This window comes from Gigantopelta aegis, chromosome 6 (assembly GCF_016097555.1).
Source record: "Gigantopelta aegis isolate Gae_Host chromosome 6, Gae_host_genome, whole genome shotgun sequence".
Lineage (NCBI taxonomy): Eukaryota > Metazoa > Mollusca > Gastropoda > Neomphalida > Peltospiridae > Gigantopelta > Gigantopelta aegis.
In genome coordinates this window covers 33,096,790-33,119,110 of record NC_054704.1, presented here as the reverse complement: position 1 = coordinate 33,119,110, position 22,321 = coordinate 33,096,790, and the positions used below count along the sequence as shown (strand labels likewise).

Here is a 22,321-nt window from a genome sequence, read left to right as displayed (position 1 = left end):
CGACTTGCACACACCGAATTAGCTGCAGTTGATCGTGCATGCCTGTCAAGTGCAGCGTAGTGATTACAATGTCTAATGTTTAACACTAGTGTCTTGGGACCAGGGTGGCAAAGTAATAAACACATCTCGCATTATGTTGTTTGAGTTGAGTTACTCTTTTCAATTCTTGTTAACTGACAGTTTGGGTTCAGTGGAATATACAAATTCCGACTCTTTTTCATTCATTTACAACTTATTAGTGGGAAATGTCACAGCCACTGGCAAATCAACATCGTACACAAATTTTGTTAAGTGAAAAATGAGAAGTAACCAATTTCAAAGACCCACATGACAAAATTGTTAGCCATTTCAGCAAAGAATGGGGAAAGAGGTAGACATTTTGCTACATTATGTTACAGTATGTAATATTCAGTTTGTTGTGGAAGCAAACAGTATTGTTATGTACATTTTATATAAAAAATATAAATTTTGTGTTTTGTTTCATTTCTGTGTCAGTACTTTAATAAATATAATACAACATATTCAATTAACAATTACTTGCCAAACTAAGGGAGCTAATTCTTCACGATCGTTATAACAAATTTTGATATAATATATATATATATAAGTTGTAACGTAAGCGTTAACAATTCCATTTTAAAGTAAAGACTTATAGATAAAACTATTATTAAGGTTGTACATTATTTTTCAGGTTAGTTAAATAATAATAATTATTACAATAATCATAATTTTATTATTAATTAAACTTGCATATCACTTTGATTAAGATATCATTGCTTAAGATAAGCTAATACTGTAGTGGGTTTAACCAATATTGTGTAATATACAAATTCAGTGATAACGACTATTACCTGAACACAAATGGCTGAGTGAGACAATGCATCATTGAGTGTCATGAGAATGTTAGATGTGGTTATTACTCCTGGGTCATGACCCCACGTCGTCACCAGTAACCGATCATATTGCTGAAATCAAAGTAACATCCACAAGTTACATACCCAAAACCTTCACTAATAATACAGCATTTGAAATAATACAGCTGTTACTATTTCTTTCTTAATTATGCAAGCCTATCTCATAGTACTACCTAATAAATTATACTACGTGTGCGAGTTAGGCTATCTGAAACAACACTGGAAAGGAAAGTAATGTTTGTTTCACAACACCTCTGTACATTAAAAAAAATGGCTATTTGGTGTCTAAAATACACGAACCAAGAGTGGAAACTCTAAAAACCTATCAATTAATTTACTGTGTAGTCATTCAATAAGTATGGATTAACTAGATATAATATTAGAATTATTTTACACCTCTGCATGTAATGACTTGTCCGATTTAACTACCTGAAAGATTTTTGGAAGTCGACAGAGTCGTGTGCCCTTCACTAACAGCAAAGTCGGTGGTCCACACCCAGTTAAGTGGTAGATATACAGCTTAAACCAAACTGAGCTGACCTGCAAAACAATAAATCAAAATGTAATCTTGCAAAAAAATTGGGAAGCATGTGGTGGAAATTAATAAGTCAACATTTGTGTTTTTCTCTTCTGTTGCTCAGTATAGCATATTATCATTATAATTATATTATTCTAGAGTATCTTATTATCACCTGTAAAGCCCATCTTGTCAGCGCAAAATATTGTTATTCCATGTAATAAAGTTCTGTTCTGTCACGACAATGTATGTTTAACAACACTAAGAGCACAGTGATTAATTAATCATCGGCATTTGATAATTCTGACACTTGGTCTTTAGAGAAAAAACCACTACATTTTTTCCATCAACAGCATGGGATCATTTATATGTATTTATGTATAGAATATGGGCAAGAATGTTCCACAGTGTCATGAGTATCCTGTTTCTAATCATTTGATTTCCTTCTCATAGATATTGGAAGATAACAACTGGGGAGGGTGCAATGCATGTTCCACTTGACCCCCTTTGACCCCCCCCCCCCCCCCCCCCCCCCCAGTTCCAATGCCTATGCTTCTTTCTACTTCAGTATTATCATTTGGATGTCTTTTCTTCTGCTCCTGTTTAATTTGAAAAGGCTTGAGGAATGCATTCAGTAAGAGGCAAAAAAAAAAAATATATAGATATAGATATAGGAACTCGGCATAAAATCAATATCACATTATCATGCATCACAAATATCCTATCAAACTTCTCTCCAACACTTCCCACCATGCATTGTAAATTAAAACAAGTATTAAAACATGAATCAACCCTGCCTATATCAGACTATTAAAACAAGTACCCCCAGGATCCATCGTGCCTTAATCAGACTATTATATTAAAACAAGTACCCCCAGGATCCACCCTGCCTATATCAGACTATTAAAACAAGTACCCCCAGGATCCACCCTGCCTATATCTGACTATTAAAACAAGTACCCCCAGGATCCACCCTGCCTATATCAGACTATTAAAACAAGTACCCCCAGGATCCATCGTGCCTATATCAGACTATTATATTAAAACAAGTACCCCCAGGATCCACCCTGCCTATATCAGACTATTATATTAAAACAAGTACCCCCAGGATCCACCCTGCCTATATCAGACTATTAAAACAAGTACCCCCAGGATCCACCCTGCCTATATCTGACTATTAAACAAGTACCCCCAGGATCTACCCTGCCTATATCTGACTATTAAACAAAAAACCCCAGGATCCACCCTGCCTATATCAGACTATTAAAACAAGTAATCCCTGAATCCACCCTGTCTATATCAGACTATTAAAACAAGTACCTCCAGGATCCACCCTGTCTATATCAGACTATTAAAACAAGTACCCCCAGAATCCAAACTGCCTGTATCAGACTAATAAAACAAGTAATCCCTGGATCCACCCTGTCTATATCAGACTATTAAAACAAGTACCTCCAGGATCCACCTTGTCTATATCAGACTATTAAAACAAGTACCTCCAGGATCCACCCTGTCTATATCAGACTATTAAAACAAGTACCCCCAGGATCCACCATGCCTGTATCAGACTATTAAAACAAGTACCCCCTGAATCCACCCTCCCTATATATCAGACTATTAACACAAGTACCTCCTGGATCCACCCTGCCTATATTAGACTATTAAAACAAGTAATCCCTGGATCCACCCTGTCTATATCAGACTATTAAAACAAGTACCTCCAGGATCCACCCTGTCTATATCAGACTATTAAAACAAGTACCCCCAGAATCCACCATGCCTGTATCAGACTATTAAAACAAATACACCCTGAATCCACCCTGCCTATATATCAGACTATTAAAACAAGTACCTCCTGGATCCACCCTGCCTATTATCAGACTATTAAAACAAGTATCCCCTGGATCCACCCTGCCTATATCTGACTATTAAAACAAGTACCCCCTGGATCCACCCTGCCTATATCAGACTATTAAAACAAGTAATCCCTGAATCCACCCTGCCTATATATCAGACTATTAAAACAAGTACCTCCTGGATCCACCCTGCCTATTATCAGACTATTAAAACAAGTATCCCCTGGATCCACCCTTCCTATATCTGACTATTAAAACAAGTACCCCCTGGATCCACCCTGCCTATATCAGACTATTACCTCTGGAACAGCAGGTCCCATGTGTTGAGGCACACAACTGCTGACTGGTCTAATCTCATTACTTAAGGGAGCCATAGACACCAGTAAACTGAAATACAAAACACATTCATATCCATTTTCTATCATATTCTATATTTTATTTTTAAACCAATATGCATTCACTTGGAAGATACAATTATGACAACGGACTAAAATATTACATTATGAAGCTCATCTATTAATTTGACAGCTAACTGTACTGTACAGGAGAATACAATCAATCACTAAACTATTATCCAATGTCAGTAATGTTTCAAACATTATGCATAAAACCATACTACTCTTTATCAATGTTACATTATGGTAACATACTTACATGCATGCGTGTGCGCACGTGTGTGTGTGTTTGTTCTTCAAACTACAGACAATTAAACCTCCAATATAAAAATAAATTATGCAACAATCACTTGTTTAAATATGTACAGGCTTTTAACCACCAATATATTCGCGACAGCCAGTTTGTGAAATTTGAGTGGCATTTACAGGAATGTTTGACTGCAGATTAGTTTCATTATATTTACCACTCCCCACACCCACCACACCCCAAAAAACAAACAAAAAACACCTTTGAACAACTAAAGCCCCACTAATATCATTATATACAATGGAAAATATTGACTACAATAATGAAAAGCCAAAATACCTGTAATTTTTGTTCAGCACCCGTGACCTGGTGGCCGGTTCGAGACTGAGAAGGCTTTCACAGCGGAGGAGATCGATTCCGAGTCCAGTGTTGTCGAGTTCATCAAACAGGTTCTTGTTGTGACGCAGGAATCGGATCGTGTCACGTAGAGTCAACGCGTGGTCGAAGTACCGACGAGCTTCGCCCTCCGCATCGGAACCAACCTGAACACAAACACGAAGGAATACTTGTTAAACAAGTTTACAGCACAGGATTGTAATCAGTGGCTACTGAATGAATGAATGAAAGATGGAGGGAGGGAAATGTTTTATTTAATGAGGCACACAACACATTTTATTTACAGTTAAATGGCATCAGACATATGGTTAAGGACGACACAGATATTGAGACGAAACACGCTGTCGCCACTTCATAGGCTACTCTTTTCAATTAGCAGTAAAGTATCTTTTATATGCACTATCCCACCGACAGGATAGTACATACCATAGCCTTGGTTACACCAGTTGTGGAGCACTGGCTGGAACAAGAAATAGCCCAATGGATCCATTGACGGGGATCAACCCTAACCCGACTACGCATCAAGCGAACACTTTACCACTGGGCTGAATGAATGAATGAATGACACCCCAGCATGAAATACACTAGCTATTGGGTGTGAAATGTATGTCTTCTTGTGATATACTGACAAATTTCGAGAATTTCTTTGAAGTTTAGAGAAAGTCATAATTTTTATCAAACATAAATAAAAGATTGTAATGCTTGAGATAAGTTGCAGTCTTGTTGCAAGCTTATTACTGTGTTTTACCAACATTGTTTTTGGACAAAAAACAATATCCATTACCTTCTCAAGTTCTTGTAAGAAACTGTCCATGGATTCATCACTCAGTTTTCCTACTTCGAACATCGTCACTGCATGACTTTTTAGACCCTAAAAAATACAAAGTAAAAAATACTTTCATAATGACATGGATATATAGATTAGCACGAAAACTAAAAATGGCACTGCAAAAGAGTTATCTTTAAAGCTTAAATTATGATTCAGTTACCAAGTTATATATTAATTACAAACTTCCATTACTAATACATAAAACATTATTTTAAAACACAAAGGACTGCAATATACATGTCAATATTTTACATAATTTGACTGCATGTTGTTTTGAAAGAAAACATAATGTTCTCAGAGTTACCATCCATTAAAAAAAGAGATAATTTGTTATGTACAGCACATGGTGATCAACAAGAGATGTTAAGTATATCACTCACAGGAGACAAGTTGCCCATCATCAGAAATGCAGTCAACGTTGAGTCAAACAAGAAAGCTATTCTCTTTGTCATGCCGGGTGTTTGACTGCCAGAGTCTAAAAGTAAACAGAGTAATATATATAACTATGAACATTTGTATCTAGTCTAGGTTGAATAAAATTAATTATTCAGGGCTAGCTCTGCCACTTGCCAAATTCACCAATTGCAAAATTTAGGAACAATTGGCGAATTTTATTTTGATTTGGACCGGCCTCGGTGGCAGGCCATCGGTCTACAGGCTGGTAGGTACTGGGTTCGGATCCCAGTCGAGGCATGGGATTTTTAATCCAGATACCGACTCCAAACCCTGAGTGAGTGCTCCGCAAGGCTCAATGGGTAGGTGTAAACCACTTGCACCGACCAGTGATCCATAACTGGTTCAACAAAGGCCATGGTTTGTGCTATCCTGCCTGTGGGAAGTGCAAATAAAAGATCCCTTGCTGCCTGTCGTAAAAAGAGTAGCCTATGTGGCGACAGCGGGTTTCCTCTAAAAACTGTCAGAATGACCATATGGTTGACGTCCAATAGCCGATGATAAGATAAAAAATCAATGTGCTCTAGTGGCGTCGTTAAATAAAACAAACTTTACTTTTACTTTTTATTTTGATTTGGCGAACAAATTTAATGTACTAATTGGCATTTTTAAAGATGATTTGGTGAAATGGTTTGATCATCCAGGGCTAGCCCTGTTATTTCATACAACAATAAAAAAAAATTGTTAAGATAGATTAAATATAATATTATTAACAAAACTGATCTACTGAAATAAGCATATTTATAAAGTCAAACCCAGCAATGTATAACCATTGATTATTATATTTCTAATTGTGTCCATCTTAAGCTAATCACATCTCACTAGAACTACGTCCCACTCCAATCCCAACTGGAGACACCAATAGAATGTGTCTGGTCTAAGGGCCGTTCCTAACTCAGGCATCTGAAAATTAAAACTGTTCCCATTTATGGAGATATTCCATTTTGTGTTTGCATAACCCATCATGACTATGTAAACAATGTCTTAAATTTAATGCATGAATGAAAAATGAGCTATGGAAAATAAGGCTTGCACAAGCGATCCTATTGTTCTCACACTTTTCAGAGGCCTGGGAACTATCACATAGAGGGGGGAAGAGGGGAGCCACTGTAATTATTTTACACCTGGTTAGTAATTTTTCCCTTCTTACATATAGCATTAAAATAAAAATAAAAATTTGTGTGTGGTGGATATATAAAAAAACAATTTGTTTCCTTCACCACCCACCAACCCAACCCCCTAATATGATCAGTTTGTTTTGTTTAATGACACCACTAGAGCACATTGATTTATTAATCATCGGCTATTGGATGTCAAGCATTTGGTAATTTTGACATCCAGTCTTAAAGAGGAAACCCACTACATGGATCTTTTATATGCATCATCCCACACAGGACAGCACATACCATGGCCTTTAATATACCTGTCGTAGTGCACTGGCTGAAACGAGAAACAGCCCAATAGTCCACAGACAGGATCACTCACAAACTGACTGCATATCAAGTGAGCACTTTACCAATGAGTCAATGTCCCTCCCCATGTACTGGATCAGTGCTTATGTAAAAACACTTACCCCTCCCACCTGCCCATTTTACCAGGTTCTATTATAATACACTCTAAGAGAATGGTAAATAACCTGTGTACCTATTGATTCGAGTGGAGTGTCGGTGCTGGTCGTCATGCTGTTCATACTGAGAGTATCCAGGTCCAGCTGCTCGTTAGGCAAGAGGTCGACATTCGTACCACTGCTGAGATCAATCAGGGGAGACTCGTGAATAGACCTGCAAAATTTACATTAAAATTAAATTAAAAACTTCCAGCTACAAAATTCTGAATGAATTGTCACTTAAATATTACAAATAAAGCAATGTCATGCACCCCCCCCCCCCCCCCACAATAAAAAATCCCAAAATTCCACACAAACTACTGTACATGTTAGCAAACTAATTAATATGAATAAAAGTAATCAATGTTTAATGATAGCCAAGCACAAAGGGGATTCAGCCATAAACAACATATATAACATTATGAGACTGATGTATCTACTGTCATACCAATCAAAGATATTTTCTACAGATGTACTATCCATTCAAAAGTACAAGATGAACTGATCTTAAAAAAGCTAAAATCTTTATACAATACTTAAGGTAAGTTTTAACAATGTTTAATGACACCACTAGAGCACACTGATTTATTAATCAACGGCTATTAGACTTAGTGAAAACCAGCTAAAAAAAAATTCAATTGCAGCAAGGGATTGTTTTCAGACAGGACAGCACATACCATGACCGTTGATATACAAGTCATAGGAATTGGTTAGGATGAAAAGAAAACCCCATCAGAGAATGGGTCCAGGTGATTCGATCCTAAGATGCAAGCACCTCAGACAAACTCTACCGACCGAGCTAGATCTCTCCCCTCCCCCATATCAAATCAAATACAGTCTACTTTATGATAACTATTTTAGACCAAAAATATAACAAAACGTTTTACTTTCTGACATCCTGAGATCGTGGTGTTTGGTGTAGCTGGTCTGTCCATGATGGATGAACCTCACAGGTATTCAAGTCCGACCCCTTCTTCTTGGCAAATCCCAGACGACAGTACAAAGACACAGCATTCTGAAATGGAAATCAACCATTCAGCAATGAAAGAAAAAGATAAATGCTTTATTTAATGACACACACAGCAGATTTTATTTATGGTTATATAACATCGGATATATGCTTAAGGACTACACAAATAATGAGATAGGTAACATGTTGCCACCCTTCCATAGGCTACTCTTTTTTCATTTAGCAGCAAGGAATATTTTATATGCATGATATATACAGAATAGTACATACCACAGCTCTTGTTAAACCAATTGTGGAGCACTGCTGGAACAAGAAATAGCCCAATGGGTGCACTGACGAGGATTAATCCTAGATTGATCATGCATCAGGCGAGTGCCTTACTACTGGGCTATGTCCTGCCCTAGCAAAGACCAATTCTACATCTTAAAAGCAATGACAAACTTTCAGCATACAGTTACGTCATGTCCATGATGTTGTTTAATTAGTGCACAATCATGTTACAAAAAGGTTAACCTCAGAAACAAATCTGGTATTGTCAGGGTCTTTGATATACATTTAATTATACGGAGTAGTATGTTATAAATTGCATATTATGTTATTATTCTAAGATTTAACACCAACCTTAACCAGTTGCAGGTCAATCTGAAGCACATTGGAAAGCTGGAAAGAAAATTAAAAAGAAAAATATTCAGATATAGTCATCTCCACTTATTTGCATATCGGTTTATGGCATAATTCAGTTAATCAACTATTTTCAGTCGACATGGAACCATTTGCCCTTATAACACTACAGAACATCCGGTTAATTGCACAGACTACATCGGTTATTTGCACATAAAAATAACTAAGAACTTTTCTCTCTTTTTTTGCTAAATTAATGTCACAAATTACTGAGAAAGTCTATCAAAATTGCTGATTAATCAATTTTGTTTGTGCTCACTGTGTGGTAAGCTGACTGTAATCACCAGTTACAGAGTCGATGTGCTGTGTCAATCAAAAAGCCCTACTACAAGATTTAAGAATTACATAATTAAGTTGAATAAACCTAACACCTAATGTTTTGTTTGCAATAAACTGCTGTTAATCAGAGACCATCTCAGTAACAGGTAAGTTAATCTGTGTCTATCACAAGTTTATTTCACTCTCCGACTATTATTTTTAGAAGTACCACTTGTGCACTTGTATGTGCTCAACTATTGAGGCCGTTTTCGATTCACGTGTTCAGAGCAATCATTGTTCTATATTAATTACATGATATTGAGAACGAAAACAGCTACAATCTGGCAAAGAGGATGTGGAGGGTGCCATGTCAGAATGGTTCAATAGTGCCAGTTCCAGAGATATTCCTGTGTCCGGTCCCATTTTCTCGCGGAAAAGGCAAAGGATTTTGCGAAACATCTCCACAAAGAAGATTTTAACCCCACCAACGGATTGCTTAGTAGATGGATTGAAAGACATAACATCATCTACAAACGAATGCATGGAGAAAAGAACAACGCAGACCTGGTGGCAGCAGACAAGTCCGTTCTCTCTGAAATAATGAAAACCTATGATGCAGACGACATCTACAACGCTGACGAAACTGGACTGTACTACCAAGCACCACCTGACAGAATGTTAACTATAAAATCGGAGACAGTGAGTGGGAGCAAAAAGGCGATGGACTTGGTGACAGCGATGATAGCCTGCAACATGTCAGGAACTGACAAGCGTAAATGTCTGGTCATTGGAAAGAGCAAACAGCTGAGGTTTTTCAGAGGGGAAAAAGTCTTCCAGTGAATGACAATAATAGCCAGAATGCCTGGATGACATCGGCTATCTTCAACCAGTGGTTAGAGGATTTCAGCGATGACAACTCTGATGACACCAACTTCGCGGTACTGACTGGATTAACTAATGAGGACAAGGAATTTCAACAATTAGTCTCACACGACACACTGGACTGCCATCAACCACAGACTGACGAAGAAATCTGTGCAGTGTTCACACAACAGGATTCAACATCAACAACAGTAAACGAATCAGATGACAGCGACAATGGTGATCACGACTACCTACTGCCCGTCACCAACGGTGAGGTGAAGATCATACTAGGCAGAGTGTTTAGAAGAGAACGGGTGTGAGGACTTTGACAGGTTGTACCAGTTAGAGGATTTGTGTGAAACAACATCGGCTAGGGTGGGTGGGTGAGGTGGGGGGGAAGAGGTTGTCAAAAACAAACACCCTTATTTATCGATCGTTCCCAAGTCTCTGCTATATTGCTAGATACCAATCAGTCAGACCACACCATGAAGGTCAGTCTAATACACTTTGTTTACAATACTGGATGGTCAGGGGTTTTTTTTGGTTTTAACTAACACACACGACTTTCCTCCGATTTGCTTGCTGTCCATTATGTGAACACGACTGGTCGTGTGTGGTAGATACACCCTTTTCAAATACAGTTTGTTATATAATTATGTCTGACATAGGTCGTATGTGCCAAATATGACATATGTATTCTTCGTTATTGGTCTGTGATAGAAATTGCAAATGCAAAGTACAATAGAGCATACATTATGTCAATATTTTTATGTGCTTAAATCCTAAAAATAATATGACTTTTGTCGTTGTAACAGCCTGGTCTATTTAAGAAAAACATCTGGTACTGCATGCAAGGAACCATTTGGCAACAGACAACAATGGTGTCTGTATATATAAATTAGAATTGCAGTAACATTAATGTTTGTATGGTTTGCTATTTTATGTACACCATAATTATAATAATAAACATGTTTTGGTAAATTTTCTTGAAAAACAAATATCTATTTTGAAATGTTTTTAATTGAAGCAAAGTTTCCAACATGTGATTTTTATCTGTAGATACAATTTTTGAATTAAAATTGTATGTGGCATATACGACCAAAGTGCAAGCATAATCACACTGATTTTGGATGTACATGTATTTAATTATATGTTACGGTGATCAAGTTCAGCCTTTCAGCTGCCTTTGAAGATCTACAGGATCGCCCTATGGATTAACAATATTACACATACAAATGTCATTGTAAGTTATCCAGGACAAAGTCCAGTAACAAAAGACAGTGAAATCAGACTTAAGGTTAAAAGGCGAATAAAGTGAATGTGGCCTCAACATAAACGATAGCAAGATCTATGAACTTTGATTAACGTTACAGTTAACAAATATTTGTAACAGAATATCTCTGTCGTGAGTCCGACCCCCGATCCTATCGGAGGCCGGACTTGGGATAGGCGTGTTCGAAACCCTAGTGGTATACGGACTATGGACACGTTAAACCAGTTACTAAGCTAAGCTAAGCAACAGAATGTTAACGTGAACATGACACAACACACACACCAAAACATTAGCACAACATAGCATGCACAACAGAAGCTGAACATGACATAGCACACACAACATAAGCTGAACATGTTACATGACATAGCACACACAACAGGACATGAACATAACATAGCTCACACATGAACATATCATAGCAAAAAGCTGAACATGAGAAAATAATCACCATAGAAAATGAATGTGACATAGCACTTGCAACAGTTTATTTGTTTGTTTTGTTTAACACCACCACTAGAGCACATTGATTAATTAATCATCAGCTATTGGATGTCAAACATTTGGTAATTATGACTCAGTCATCAGAGGAAACCCGCTACATTTTTTCTAATGCAGCAAGGTATCTTTTATATGCACTTCCCCATAGACAGGACAGCACATACCACAGCCTTTATCCAGTCACTTGCAACAGAACCTGAACATGATATAGCACTCACAACAGAACCTGAACATATAACAGAGAACTCACAACAAAACCTGAACATGACATAGCACACACATACAACATACCATGATCATGACATAGCATACACAAGAGAACTTGAACACACAATAGAACCTGGAGATATCACTGGACACACAACAGAACCTGGAGATATCACTGGACACACAACAGAACCTGGAGAGATCACTGAACACACAATAGAACTTGGAGAGATCACCGGACACACAACGGAACCTGGAGAGATCACTGAACACACAATATAACCCGGAGAAATCACCAAATACACACCAAAACCAGGAGTGTGCATTGAACACACAACAGAACCCGGAGAGTACACCTAACACACAGCAGAAGCTGTAGAGTTTACTGTTCACTCAATATAACCTGGAGAGAATCCTGCATACTCAATAGGTGGACATGGTATAGTGTTCACTACTTCTGGATTTGATATTCAGTAAACCCTATATCCTTTGAATGAGCTTCACTTGAAGCCGGTGTATCCCAAATCAATAAGCTGCTAAACATAGTTTCTTCATTAAAGGATACCAGTTTCAGTTTGCTTAACTATTCTGGTTTGTCTGTTGCACTAGCTGATAAACCAGGTATTCTTGAAACTAGTGGCAGCAGAACCAGGAACTATCTGCAAAAGGACTCCCATGGTGCAGAGAACACGGAAAGAACACTGCACTCAACATGACATCAGCTTTTCTGATGACTCATCAGGAACGACTACTTGCCTAGAAAAAGAGGTTTTGTATGGACAAGTCGTCTGATTCTGATGCACCATCATCAAACAACAAACATGAAGCACTACTACCACAGTGTTTCTGCCAGATAGAAATTTTTTGGTATGGCTCTATAGAATTGAATGCAACCACAGCCACCAGAGATATGGGGGGGTCCTCCCTCAGAAAGAAAATGGGTTAAGTTTAGAGTTAGGATTAAGAAAATCACACAGTAATGATAAGAGTAATTAATTTTGTCAAAAAGTTAACTTAAAAAAAACAATTCTGCAAAAATATTTGGATATGGTACCATACCCATTTAACCCTCTGGCAGAAACCCTGCACCAGATAAGGTCACACAAATTCAGGGGTGGGTCAAAGAAAACAAGGATTTCACGAGTCGGAGTAGTTTTTTCACATTATTATTTTGTTCAATTGGTGATTTTATTTATCGTATTATTATTAACAAAAGTAAAATAACTTTTTTCATGTAATATTGCTTAAGCAGTGATTTTATTAAAGCCGCACACCCTAGTTCCATCCAGCGAAAATAAATTATAATTTGGTTAATCTACAAACATGTAACACACTTGGATCACGTTTTTATCAAATGGAGTGAAAAAGCAGGTTTTATATCGATAAATACCATGAAATCCCCATGTCCCAATTGCTTGAAATAATTTTGAAAGTTTGTATTCTGATGTCACCGGTAGATGTCGCTCGAAGCACAACAATGCCTACGTCACGACAAATTTCACAGACTTGGGGTGCGTTCTTTTCACCTCTCCTGGACATGTTCCAACTGTTCTGTCCTGGTTGTATCCCCTCTCCAGATATCGTAGGACTTAGCAAAATTATTGGTTTTAAGGGTTTGTAACGTTTTGTATTGAGATACTTACTTGTCTGAACTTTATTGTTACTGAAAATGTTCACGAACTGTGAAGAAAAATCTCACAAATGAACAACAACAAATCGGATGTTGATTGCGCGAACCGTGCACGAGAAAACAAACCGAACCAAAATGATAATGGTCACATGGTATACCAACGTCTGTGACATTGAAATGGAAATATCCCGTCTAAAAATAGATTAGACCTTGTCTGCTCAACGTTTTTTTCTCAAACGTGCGTCCGTTTTTCAGAAATACGAAAAATGCATTTTGTGGTATTACAAACACCAGGATTACCAGGATTACCAAAAAACACTTCAGGTGAATGGAAATGTATATTCTAAATAATAAACGGTAAGTAAAGTGCAATTTTATTTGTGAAAAAATGGGTTTAATAGCGAAAAAACAACGCTGTAATGGTTAACAACTAGCCGTAACTAGGGAGTGTCCCTTTAATATGTACTTGTATTCCTTTTTGAATGTTTGCTTTTAAATATTTTCTATTTACAAGCTTTCTCCTTTTTAAAAATAAATATGTGATTTGCAAAACTGAAATGTTTTAGAAGTGATGGTTCTTTCAGAATAAATATTTAAATTTACTTGATATACTGTTGGTCGTAAATGACACATTTAATTTAATCATGAATAACTGTCGTAAATACAACTATTTAAGCAAATAACTAAAACACCTAATATGCTATAAATAACGCAAATATACAAAGAAATCATAAATATGTTCTTCTTTCATTGTCATTAAAACAAATTCGACATCTTAACTACTGATCAAGAAAAACAGTTTTCCTTCATTATCTCGGCTTTTTAAAAATAATTTTGATGCACTTACGTCCTTCTGGCTCTCACACGACGATATATATATATATATATTTTGTTTAACTTTTTTTTTTACATGCATGTGTGAACTATACTCTTAAAAAAAACGTAGGGGAACTCCAATAAGAATTTACAATTGCCAAAATTGTAAGGTATATTAGCTGTGGGGAATGGTTATTTGATAATAGTGAATTAATTGGGCAAACATTACAACTGGTAGTTCAGTATTACAGTAGGTTTTATGACCACCAAAGATCTTGAAGGACGATTGGGGCCAGAAGTGAAATTTGAAAGCTGATGGGTTTTTTGTCAGTAAATCGCAAATTAAAACAATAAAAATTACTAAAAACAAAACAATAACAACTGTATGATCAACAGAATGAAAAAGATTTGACAGAAATAATGTTCCAGTGATTAATGGACCTTCCTGGAATTTGTCAAAATCGAGAATGACACCCCACGCATGTGTACGGGGCAACTGCGTGATGCATGTACAAACTATGGAATGTGTTTTGGTGTGTTGATAAACTGACCTGAACGTTCTTTACTAGGATGTCTGTTGTCAAAACGTATGTTAGGTCTAATAGTTGATATTAATATTCATATTTCAGATTCCCCTACTTTTTTTAAAAAGTATATAATAGTTCCGGTATGAAGAACCGCACTGTGCTAGACTGTCTCCCATGCTTTTTTTGTAGTTGGATGGCTGTTACAAAGTGAAAATCGGTACTATCTGTTAATCAACTAACCAGGTTAATTGCATATGATCGAGCTGCACGGAGGGTATGCAAATAAGCGGGTTTGATTGTATATCTAACCACATTTAACCTACAAAAATAAAGTCCTTTCTAAAAAACTGAAGATTTTGGTTGCAGCAAACAGATAAAGATTAATACAAAAAGAATATGTGGGTTTTTTTATTTTTCAAATGCTAGCAATCAATTCTAAATCATAAAATCAACTAAGTACATACAAAAGTATGTAATATTTAAAAATTAACATGCAGCTAATCTTTAAATTGCTGCCACAAACATTATAAAACAGTATGCCAGACAATTAACAAGGACAGTTTAAAAGTATTTTATATGATACACTGTAGATGGACACTGATGATACAGAAATTGAATCAGGTAATACACTAAAAACCTCGCACCCTGAACAAAAGAGAGAGAAAATTTCAATAAATTTTCCGTACTTCAATCACTGTGGTGTGTTCATCAATCGACACAAAGATCTTGTAGAGAAGAGTTTCAAAGTAATCTCCAAGAACTCGGTTCATCACAAACCCTTCCAGTGGAGGCACTGAAAAATTTAAAATTTCAATACTTGTGAAAAACTTACGCCTTATCTATTTTAATTAATGCTTGTGTTTATACAGCTTATTGTTTTAATATTTTAATTTAGTACTTTTGTTTTGTAGTATTTTGTTTGAATGTTCTGGAAATGCACATTAAAACTAATGTAAGAAAGAAATAAGTTTAACTAAATCTTATAAGAAAATATATTTCTTTAATAGTTCCAGGAATAAATTATATCAGTAGTAAACAAGTACATGTAGCTCATATCCAATACTACCAACACCAATTATTATGAAACCTGTAAACTGGTGCTCACCAATAATGCATTCTTCATCACCTATTGGAACGTCAAGATAAATAAGCCCTTTTCTGTATAAACCTGAAACCAATTAATATACACTGTCTTTAATTTCTTTAGATTTATGGGACAACTGACACAAAAGAAAAAAGAAAAATGTGTCAAACTGTATGATTCATTGAAACAGGCCATACCAGTATAAAAAGATGATTATACCTTTGCTTTCCGAGACTTCGTGAAACATTTAAATACAATAAGAATGGTCTAGCCAGCATATTTTCTGATATGGTACTCACAGAATACATACAAGGCCTGTTTGTTCAGACTCAAAAGTGGTAAAGAAATCAAACAATATTAAGGTAATAATGGAAACAATTACTTGTAACTTAGGAACATTTTACAAATTATTGTAAAATATGTAATTTCTAAAATTCTACATTATTATAAAATGCATGTTGTTGTTTTTTTGTCACAATTAATATATTTTTAGGAATTATTTTAATATGTAAAAATAAAATAGACCAATTCAATGTACATTTTGTAATTACAATGTTCTCTCAGTTATTTGAAGCAGTATATATCATTTTGACGGATCAGTTGGAACTTACTATATAAAACAGTCTTGTCCATGTCACCCGCAGTTTGAGGACCACCGTCTATTATTGTATCAATAACATTTTTCTCCACTCTCATACACATCTGAAAAACAAACACATTCAAAATTCTTACCATAATTATATTTTACAATATATATTTATTTTCAGTTTATCACCCAACATAGTTTATGAAACATATTTATGAACAAAAAACCATTATGTAAAGTTAAAACTGGAGTACAAACCTTAATGTCATCTTCAGTGATGTAACCTATATTAACGATCCACCAGGGCTCAATGCATGCACTCTCTACCGGCTGGCTGGGTAGAACCTCACGCACAGGTCTTTTGCGGAAGAATTTCTAGGTAAAAAGAATAATATCTCAGTATAATTGTACAGCTGAATAATGCAATAGCAAACTATATAAATGCTTACGTATCATTCAAACTAGTGTTTTATACAACAGATTTATATTTTTCAACATTCTAATCTACATTATATGTCTTCCCATAGAGATAATTGGGGTTTCTATATTACACTCCCTTTAATTCCATTATTGAATTCAGATACTTGAATATTTAAAAAAAACCTATGAGATCTCTGTTAAATAAATCTTGCTAGAACATTTTAATCGATTTCAAATATTTTGAATGCTAAAATCAGAATGGTTTTCTAAAGTGATTATAAAAATATTGTGAGACTTTTTTTTTCTTCCTGAACATGATGTTGCTATAAATTTGCATTATTGGATGCCTACAATAAAAAGCATTATCTGAACTGAAACGGACTTTCAGGTAAATATCACATCCTAACAGAAATGATTTGCTGTATTCTGAAGAATATGACTGACCTTGGATGAACGACACTGATTCATAATATCAATATACTGGTTTCTGCCAATGCCCAAAAGTCGAAGACCTGCAAAATGCATAGCAGTTTTAAAATGCTATAATTAGTAAATTAATTCTGTTATCAAAATACATATAAAATACAAGTATCTGAAGTAATATCGGATTTTTTTTTTTAATTAAGTAAAAAAGTGTGTGAATAATGTTCAGTGAAATATTTAAAAATATTAGTCAACGAATATTGCTTTTAATGAATTACTTGACCAGTGAATATTATCAAAAATATTTAGGCTAAACTGAAAATTTTTTAAATAAAAAAGCCACCAGCCCGAATCCCACCCCAGATGAGCTGATGCCAATTATTATTTAAAAATACTTTCAAATTTTAAATATATCAATTATGTTGAGTTCACGTAAAAGAATTGTGTACATAACTGATCCAATATTATAACTGAAAGTTGTAAAATTAAATATAAAAGTAGAAAACACAATAGAAGGTAAAAGGAAAGATAACCTTGGCAAAAATAAAAACGAGTTCACAAAAGAATTCCATTATTGGAAGCTTACAGTCTGCTGCAGTGAAGTTGGGAAGTGAATCATAGCTCTTCTCCTGGGTCATAATGTCCTGCATCATGTTGATGTAGTAGATAAAGGGCGTGATACGCAAACCCTTAACAATCACATCAGACAGATGGTATGGATACAGCATCAGGTGTTCTCGACTATACTGCATTAGATCTTCATAGTACCGACGCTCATCTTTACGAATTGTGCGCACTTGTGGAAAAATACCAAAATACAAACACAAATTAAATACATGAATTCAGTATAAGATGGAAATCTTGTAAATATATTATAAATATTTGTAGAAATAGTGTAATGTAATATTTAATGGAATAAATTGTAAACGAATCATAATTTTTGTCAAAAGATTATATTAGTTTATCATGTCTAAATTAGTTCAACTTTCCATCTTAGTTTAATTCTTTATTTTAGTTTAATTTTAATGAAAGAAGGAAGGAAATGTTTTATTTAATGACGCACTCAACCAATTTTATTTACGGTTATATGGCGTCGGACATATGGTCAAGGACCACACAGATATTCATGGGCTACTCTTTTCGATTAGTTGCAAGGGGTCTTTTATATGCACCATCCCATAGACAGGATAGCACATACCATGGTGCACTGGCTGGAGTAATGTTAATGAATTCAGAATGTTAAAAGTCAATGGTAGTTTTAGATTTTATGACTGTTTAGTGTCCACCAAAAGAATTCTTAAAAAATATATATATATGTACAATACCAAATGTCCAATAGTCTCAATTACCACAATATGTACGTCATGTTGTCTAGATTCTGGTTATTAGATAACAAATTTTCTTTTTAAGAATACATTTATATTCTACATCATTTATCATTATTACTAGATATATAATAATTATATTAAATGTTTTTTTCTTATTTCAGGCTGCAGTGTTGGCCACTAAATCCTTCTGTTCAATAACGATATGTTTATAACATAATCAAAGTTTGTGTTTTTGGCAAAAAAATTAAATCCAATGACAAATGGAATGACTTTCAAATGATTGAGATATAAATATAAAAATTGACATATTTACCAAGGCTTCCCTTGTGACGCAACTGATTCTTCACACTGAATGCCACCACTGCTTTCTCATATTCACGCTGTGAATTCCCAAAACTCTGAAAGAAACAATTGAATCAACTATTAAACTGGTGTAACGTCTGTAAGCAATAATATAATTAAACTATAAAGTCAGGCCATGCGATTCTAAAATAATTTTTATAAAATACATAACTATTTTTCGGTTTGTAAAAACAAGTTAATTTAATCAATACCATGTAAATGATGTCCTAATATTAATGTATGAATGAAAATTGAGTTATAAATGCAAAACTATTTTGTACATGTGCAACATGCAAACGAAACTACCATTCTCACAATTTTCTGAGGCCTGTATAGTCAGACCAGTTTACATTGTTATTGGGCTACCAAAGTAAGGTCAATGGTAGACTATAAATAACATGGTGACCAGGCCAGATCTAGAACTGTCTCAAATCATCAGAAAAAAAGTTTGGATGCATGGGAGCGACTACACTGATGCAGTTTTAAACCGTTTAAAATTTACTACAAACATACAAAAAATGGTAACAAGTGCACTTCAAATTATACCCTCCTTATTTGATGACAAACAAATTGTATTACATATTTCAGTATTCACAATGAAAATGATCTTTGAATGCTAACAGCCCTCTACGTTAACTTTTCCATCTAAGAGCCTGATGGCATCTACTACTATTTTTTACCTAGATAGTATGAAATAAAAAATGTTATATAGATGAAAAAAAATGGTCTCATATTCGGTCACAATGTAGAGGGCTGTGCTAAGGTAAGCCATTACACCAGACAGCAGCATACTTGTTATTCAAAACTATTTTACCAATATGTCAATCAAACTGCCATAGAGTATTTTGAGGCTGTAAGGTCTCACTTGATCCAAATTAACACAGATAATCAGAGAATGGGTCCACCAAGGGGGTTGGATCCGACGACCCAAGCACCAAATAACTGCCACTTAACAGTAAATATTTAGTTTTCTTGCCAAACCCCCCCCCCCCCCCCCCTCCTGGAATTTAAGTGTTTTCTGCCACCTGGTGAACATTAAACAAATAACTTTAAAAATAGTCAAACATTGAATAATGAAATATTGTAAACTATTAAAATGTATGAACTGGGGCAATGCTGAAAACCAGCACTGAACAAGGTACTGTTAAATTTCTTGACTGTTAGTCTTACTCTTACTCACAGTAGGCAGGACTAGTATCACAAAATGCACTATTTTGAGAACCTGAACCTAATTGCAATTCATTGTTCAATGCTTATTCAGGCCTCTGAGAATTGAATATTTGCGTAGTAAACCATTTCTCGGTTACGCAAAATAAATTCATATAAACCATTCAGTGTTTCTGATGGAAATAATGTTTTGGATATGGCCCTATGGAATTGAATGCAACCATATCAACAGGGGATGCAAATGATTCGTCCTCTGGATGTTTCGTCCACTAAAAATTTGTCCACTGTTGAACTCGAGACGATTCGTTCTCAACTAAAAATTGTTCTTGGACAATTCATCCACTATAATTGTTTTTGCATTAGTTATTTACTGTATATTTTGTTCAAGGACTAAGTAAATGTACGGACGGCAGAAGGGGGGTTACCAAGTATGATGGGGACAATTTGATAGACATAGTCTATTATAGTTAATAAATGACATTTACAGCTGAATGCACATTTGATGTTGATGCTTAATAAAATAAAAAAGAAGACGACAATTTAAAAAAAAAAAATTATTTGTTTATTTTTGGCCACAAAGCACATGCATACATGTAGGGGAGGGTGGGGCAATCTCTGTTACTACCCATTTAATTTTGGTGTGGCTTTAAAACAATCCTTCACTTTATGTTGCATGACCGAAATATGTCCATTTTCAACCAATCCAATCCAATAAGATTGGGTTTTGCTTTTTGGAGTGATAATTGAGATTAATGAAAAAGAGGTATTTATAAACAGGGATGCACAGATGGTGCGAACCATTGTTTTGCTCGTGTGCAGGTCATGTGGAACTGTTTTAAGCTATATTCATTCATGCAAAATTTGTACAGTGCTAAATAATAAAAAATTTGGTCATACTAGTAATTAAAAACAAGACAGGAAAACAAATTAATTTATAGATAATAATTTTATGAATTAAATTATTTAAAAAAAAGATAGATTTTATTTTATTATGTACATTTTTTGCATTAAATTATGTAGTGTTTTATGTTATTTTAAAAATAGGTGATGGAGAGAGAAAAATTATCACATGATACATCAAAATAATTTACATACTAACACAGACCATTAATGGGTTACACAATATCCAATTTGTGTACCCTAAACCAAATTAAAACTACATAAACAATATGTTCTGGATTTACATGTTTAAATTACATTATTTCTATGTTACTTGTTTATATATATATATATATAAAAAAAAAACCCTTTAAGTATCATTTTATTAATAGCAAAAACATGGAATTCACGGAAATTGCCGAGTCGAGAACTTATGATACTCTCGATTTTACCATATAAATAAACAGTGTCACCTGTTTCACATTTCCTGGCAATTTAGACCAAGCATGGTTTTGACGAACGTGAGTTTCTAGGTCTGCATTCATAACGATGGCATTAGTTAATAGTTTCCCACAAGCTCCCTTTACTCATTTCATGTGCATATCTTAAACCCAAAAATAAAACACAGAGCAGACAACTCCACAGATGTGGGCGAAGATACTTTCGTTTTACTTCCGCTTCCTGTAATAATAATCAACTTCCGCTTATTACTTTCTAAACAATTAGTTCACATAGCCTGGTGTGTATCAAAAGCACAAACATGTATATGTGACACGATTAACAAATTGTTCAGAAGACGGTAAAGAAAATAATAAAAAAGAAGAAATAGTTTTCAAGTTTGTAATATGTAATGTAACTTTTTGTATATGTAATACTTTCTTCTGACAGCACTTTCCACCAATCAGGTGTATGTATACAATAATTATTAATAATACCAACCAATTACAGACACTTTTGTAAGTAACTTTGGGACAGTTTGTTGAAAGATGGCTACTCTAGTATTCCAAAGTGGATTTTTCACTGTTTTTTTAACATTACACCAACCAATATAAGTAGGAACATTTCACTAGGATTATAAAATTGAAATTAAAAAGTAATTTACGTCATTAGTTTATGAATTCTAAGTCTTTTAGTATTCAAATACCGTCTTTA

The 22,321-nt window shown here is 34.9% G+C and overlaps 1 protein-coding gene across 1 annotated transcript in view; it reads right to left on the bottom strand.

Moving 5' to 3' along the window:
* LOC121376230 (protein FAM91A1-like) overlaps window positions 1-21,819 on the bottom strand; it is a 33,683-nt gene extending 11,864 nt beyond the window's left edge. Inside the window, exons 1-17 of the mRNA XM_041504046.1 lie at window positions 21,643-21,819; window positions 19,095-19,179; window positions 18,040-18,249; window positions 17,475-17,542; window positions 16,869-16,985; window positions 16,636-16,726; window positions 16,046-16,108; window positions 15,627-15,733; window positions 8,805-8,843; window positions 8,101-8,228; window positions 7,252-7,388; window positions 5,535-5,629; window positions 5,110-5,196; window positions 4,269-4,471; window positions 3,587-3,674; window positions 1,344-1,454; window positions 852-965 (exon numbers count right to left, since the gene is read on the bottom strand). Coding sequence (XP_041359980.1) covers window positions 852-965; window positions 1,344-1,454; window positions 3,587-3,674; window positions 4,269-4,471; window positions 5,110-5,196; window positions 5,535-5,629; window positions 7,252-7,388; window positions 8,101-8,228; window positions 8,805-8,843; window positions 15,627-15,733; window positions 16,046-16,108; window positions 16,636-16,726; window positions 16,869-16,985; window positions 17,475-17,542; window positions 18,040-18,249; window positions 19,095-19,179; window positions 21,643-21,714 — 1,815 coding nt within the window. The 5' untranslated portion in view covers window positions 21,715-21,819. The remainder of the gene's footprint in view (window positions 1-851; window positions 966-1,343; window positions 1,455-3,586; window positions 3,675-4,268; window positions 4,472-5,109; window positions 5,197-5,534; window positions 5,630-7,251; window positions 7,389-8,100; window positions 8,229-8,804; window positions 8,844-15,626; window positions 15,734-16,045; window positions 16,109-16,635; window positions 16,727-16,868; window positions 16,986-17,474; window positions 17,543-18,039; window positions 18,250-19,094; window positions 19,180-21,642) is intronic.
* Between the last annotated feature and the right edge of the window lie 502 nt (window positions 21,820-22,321).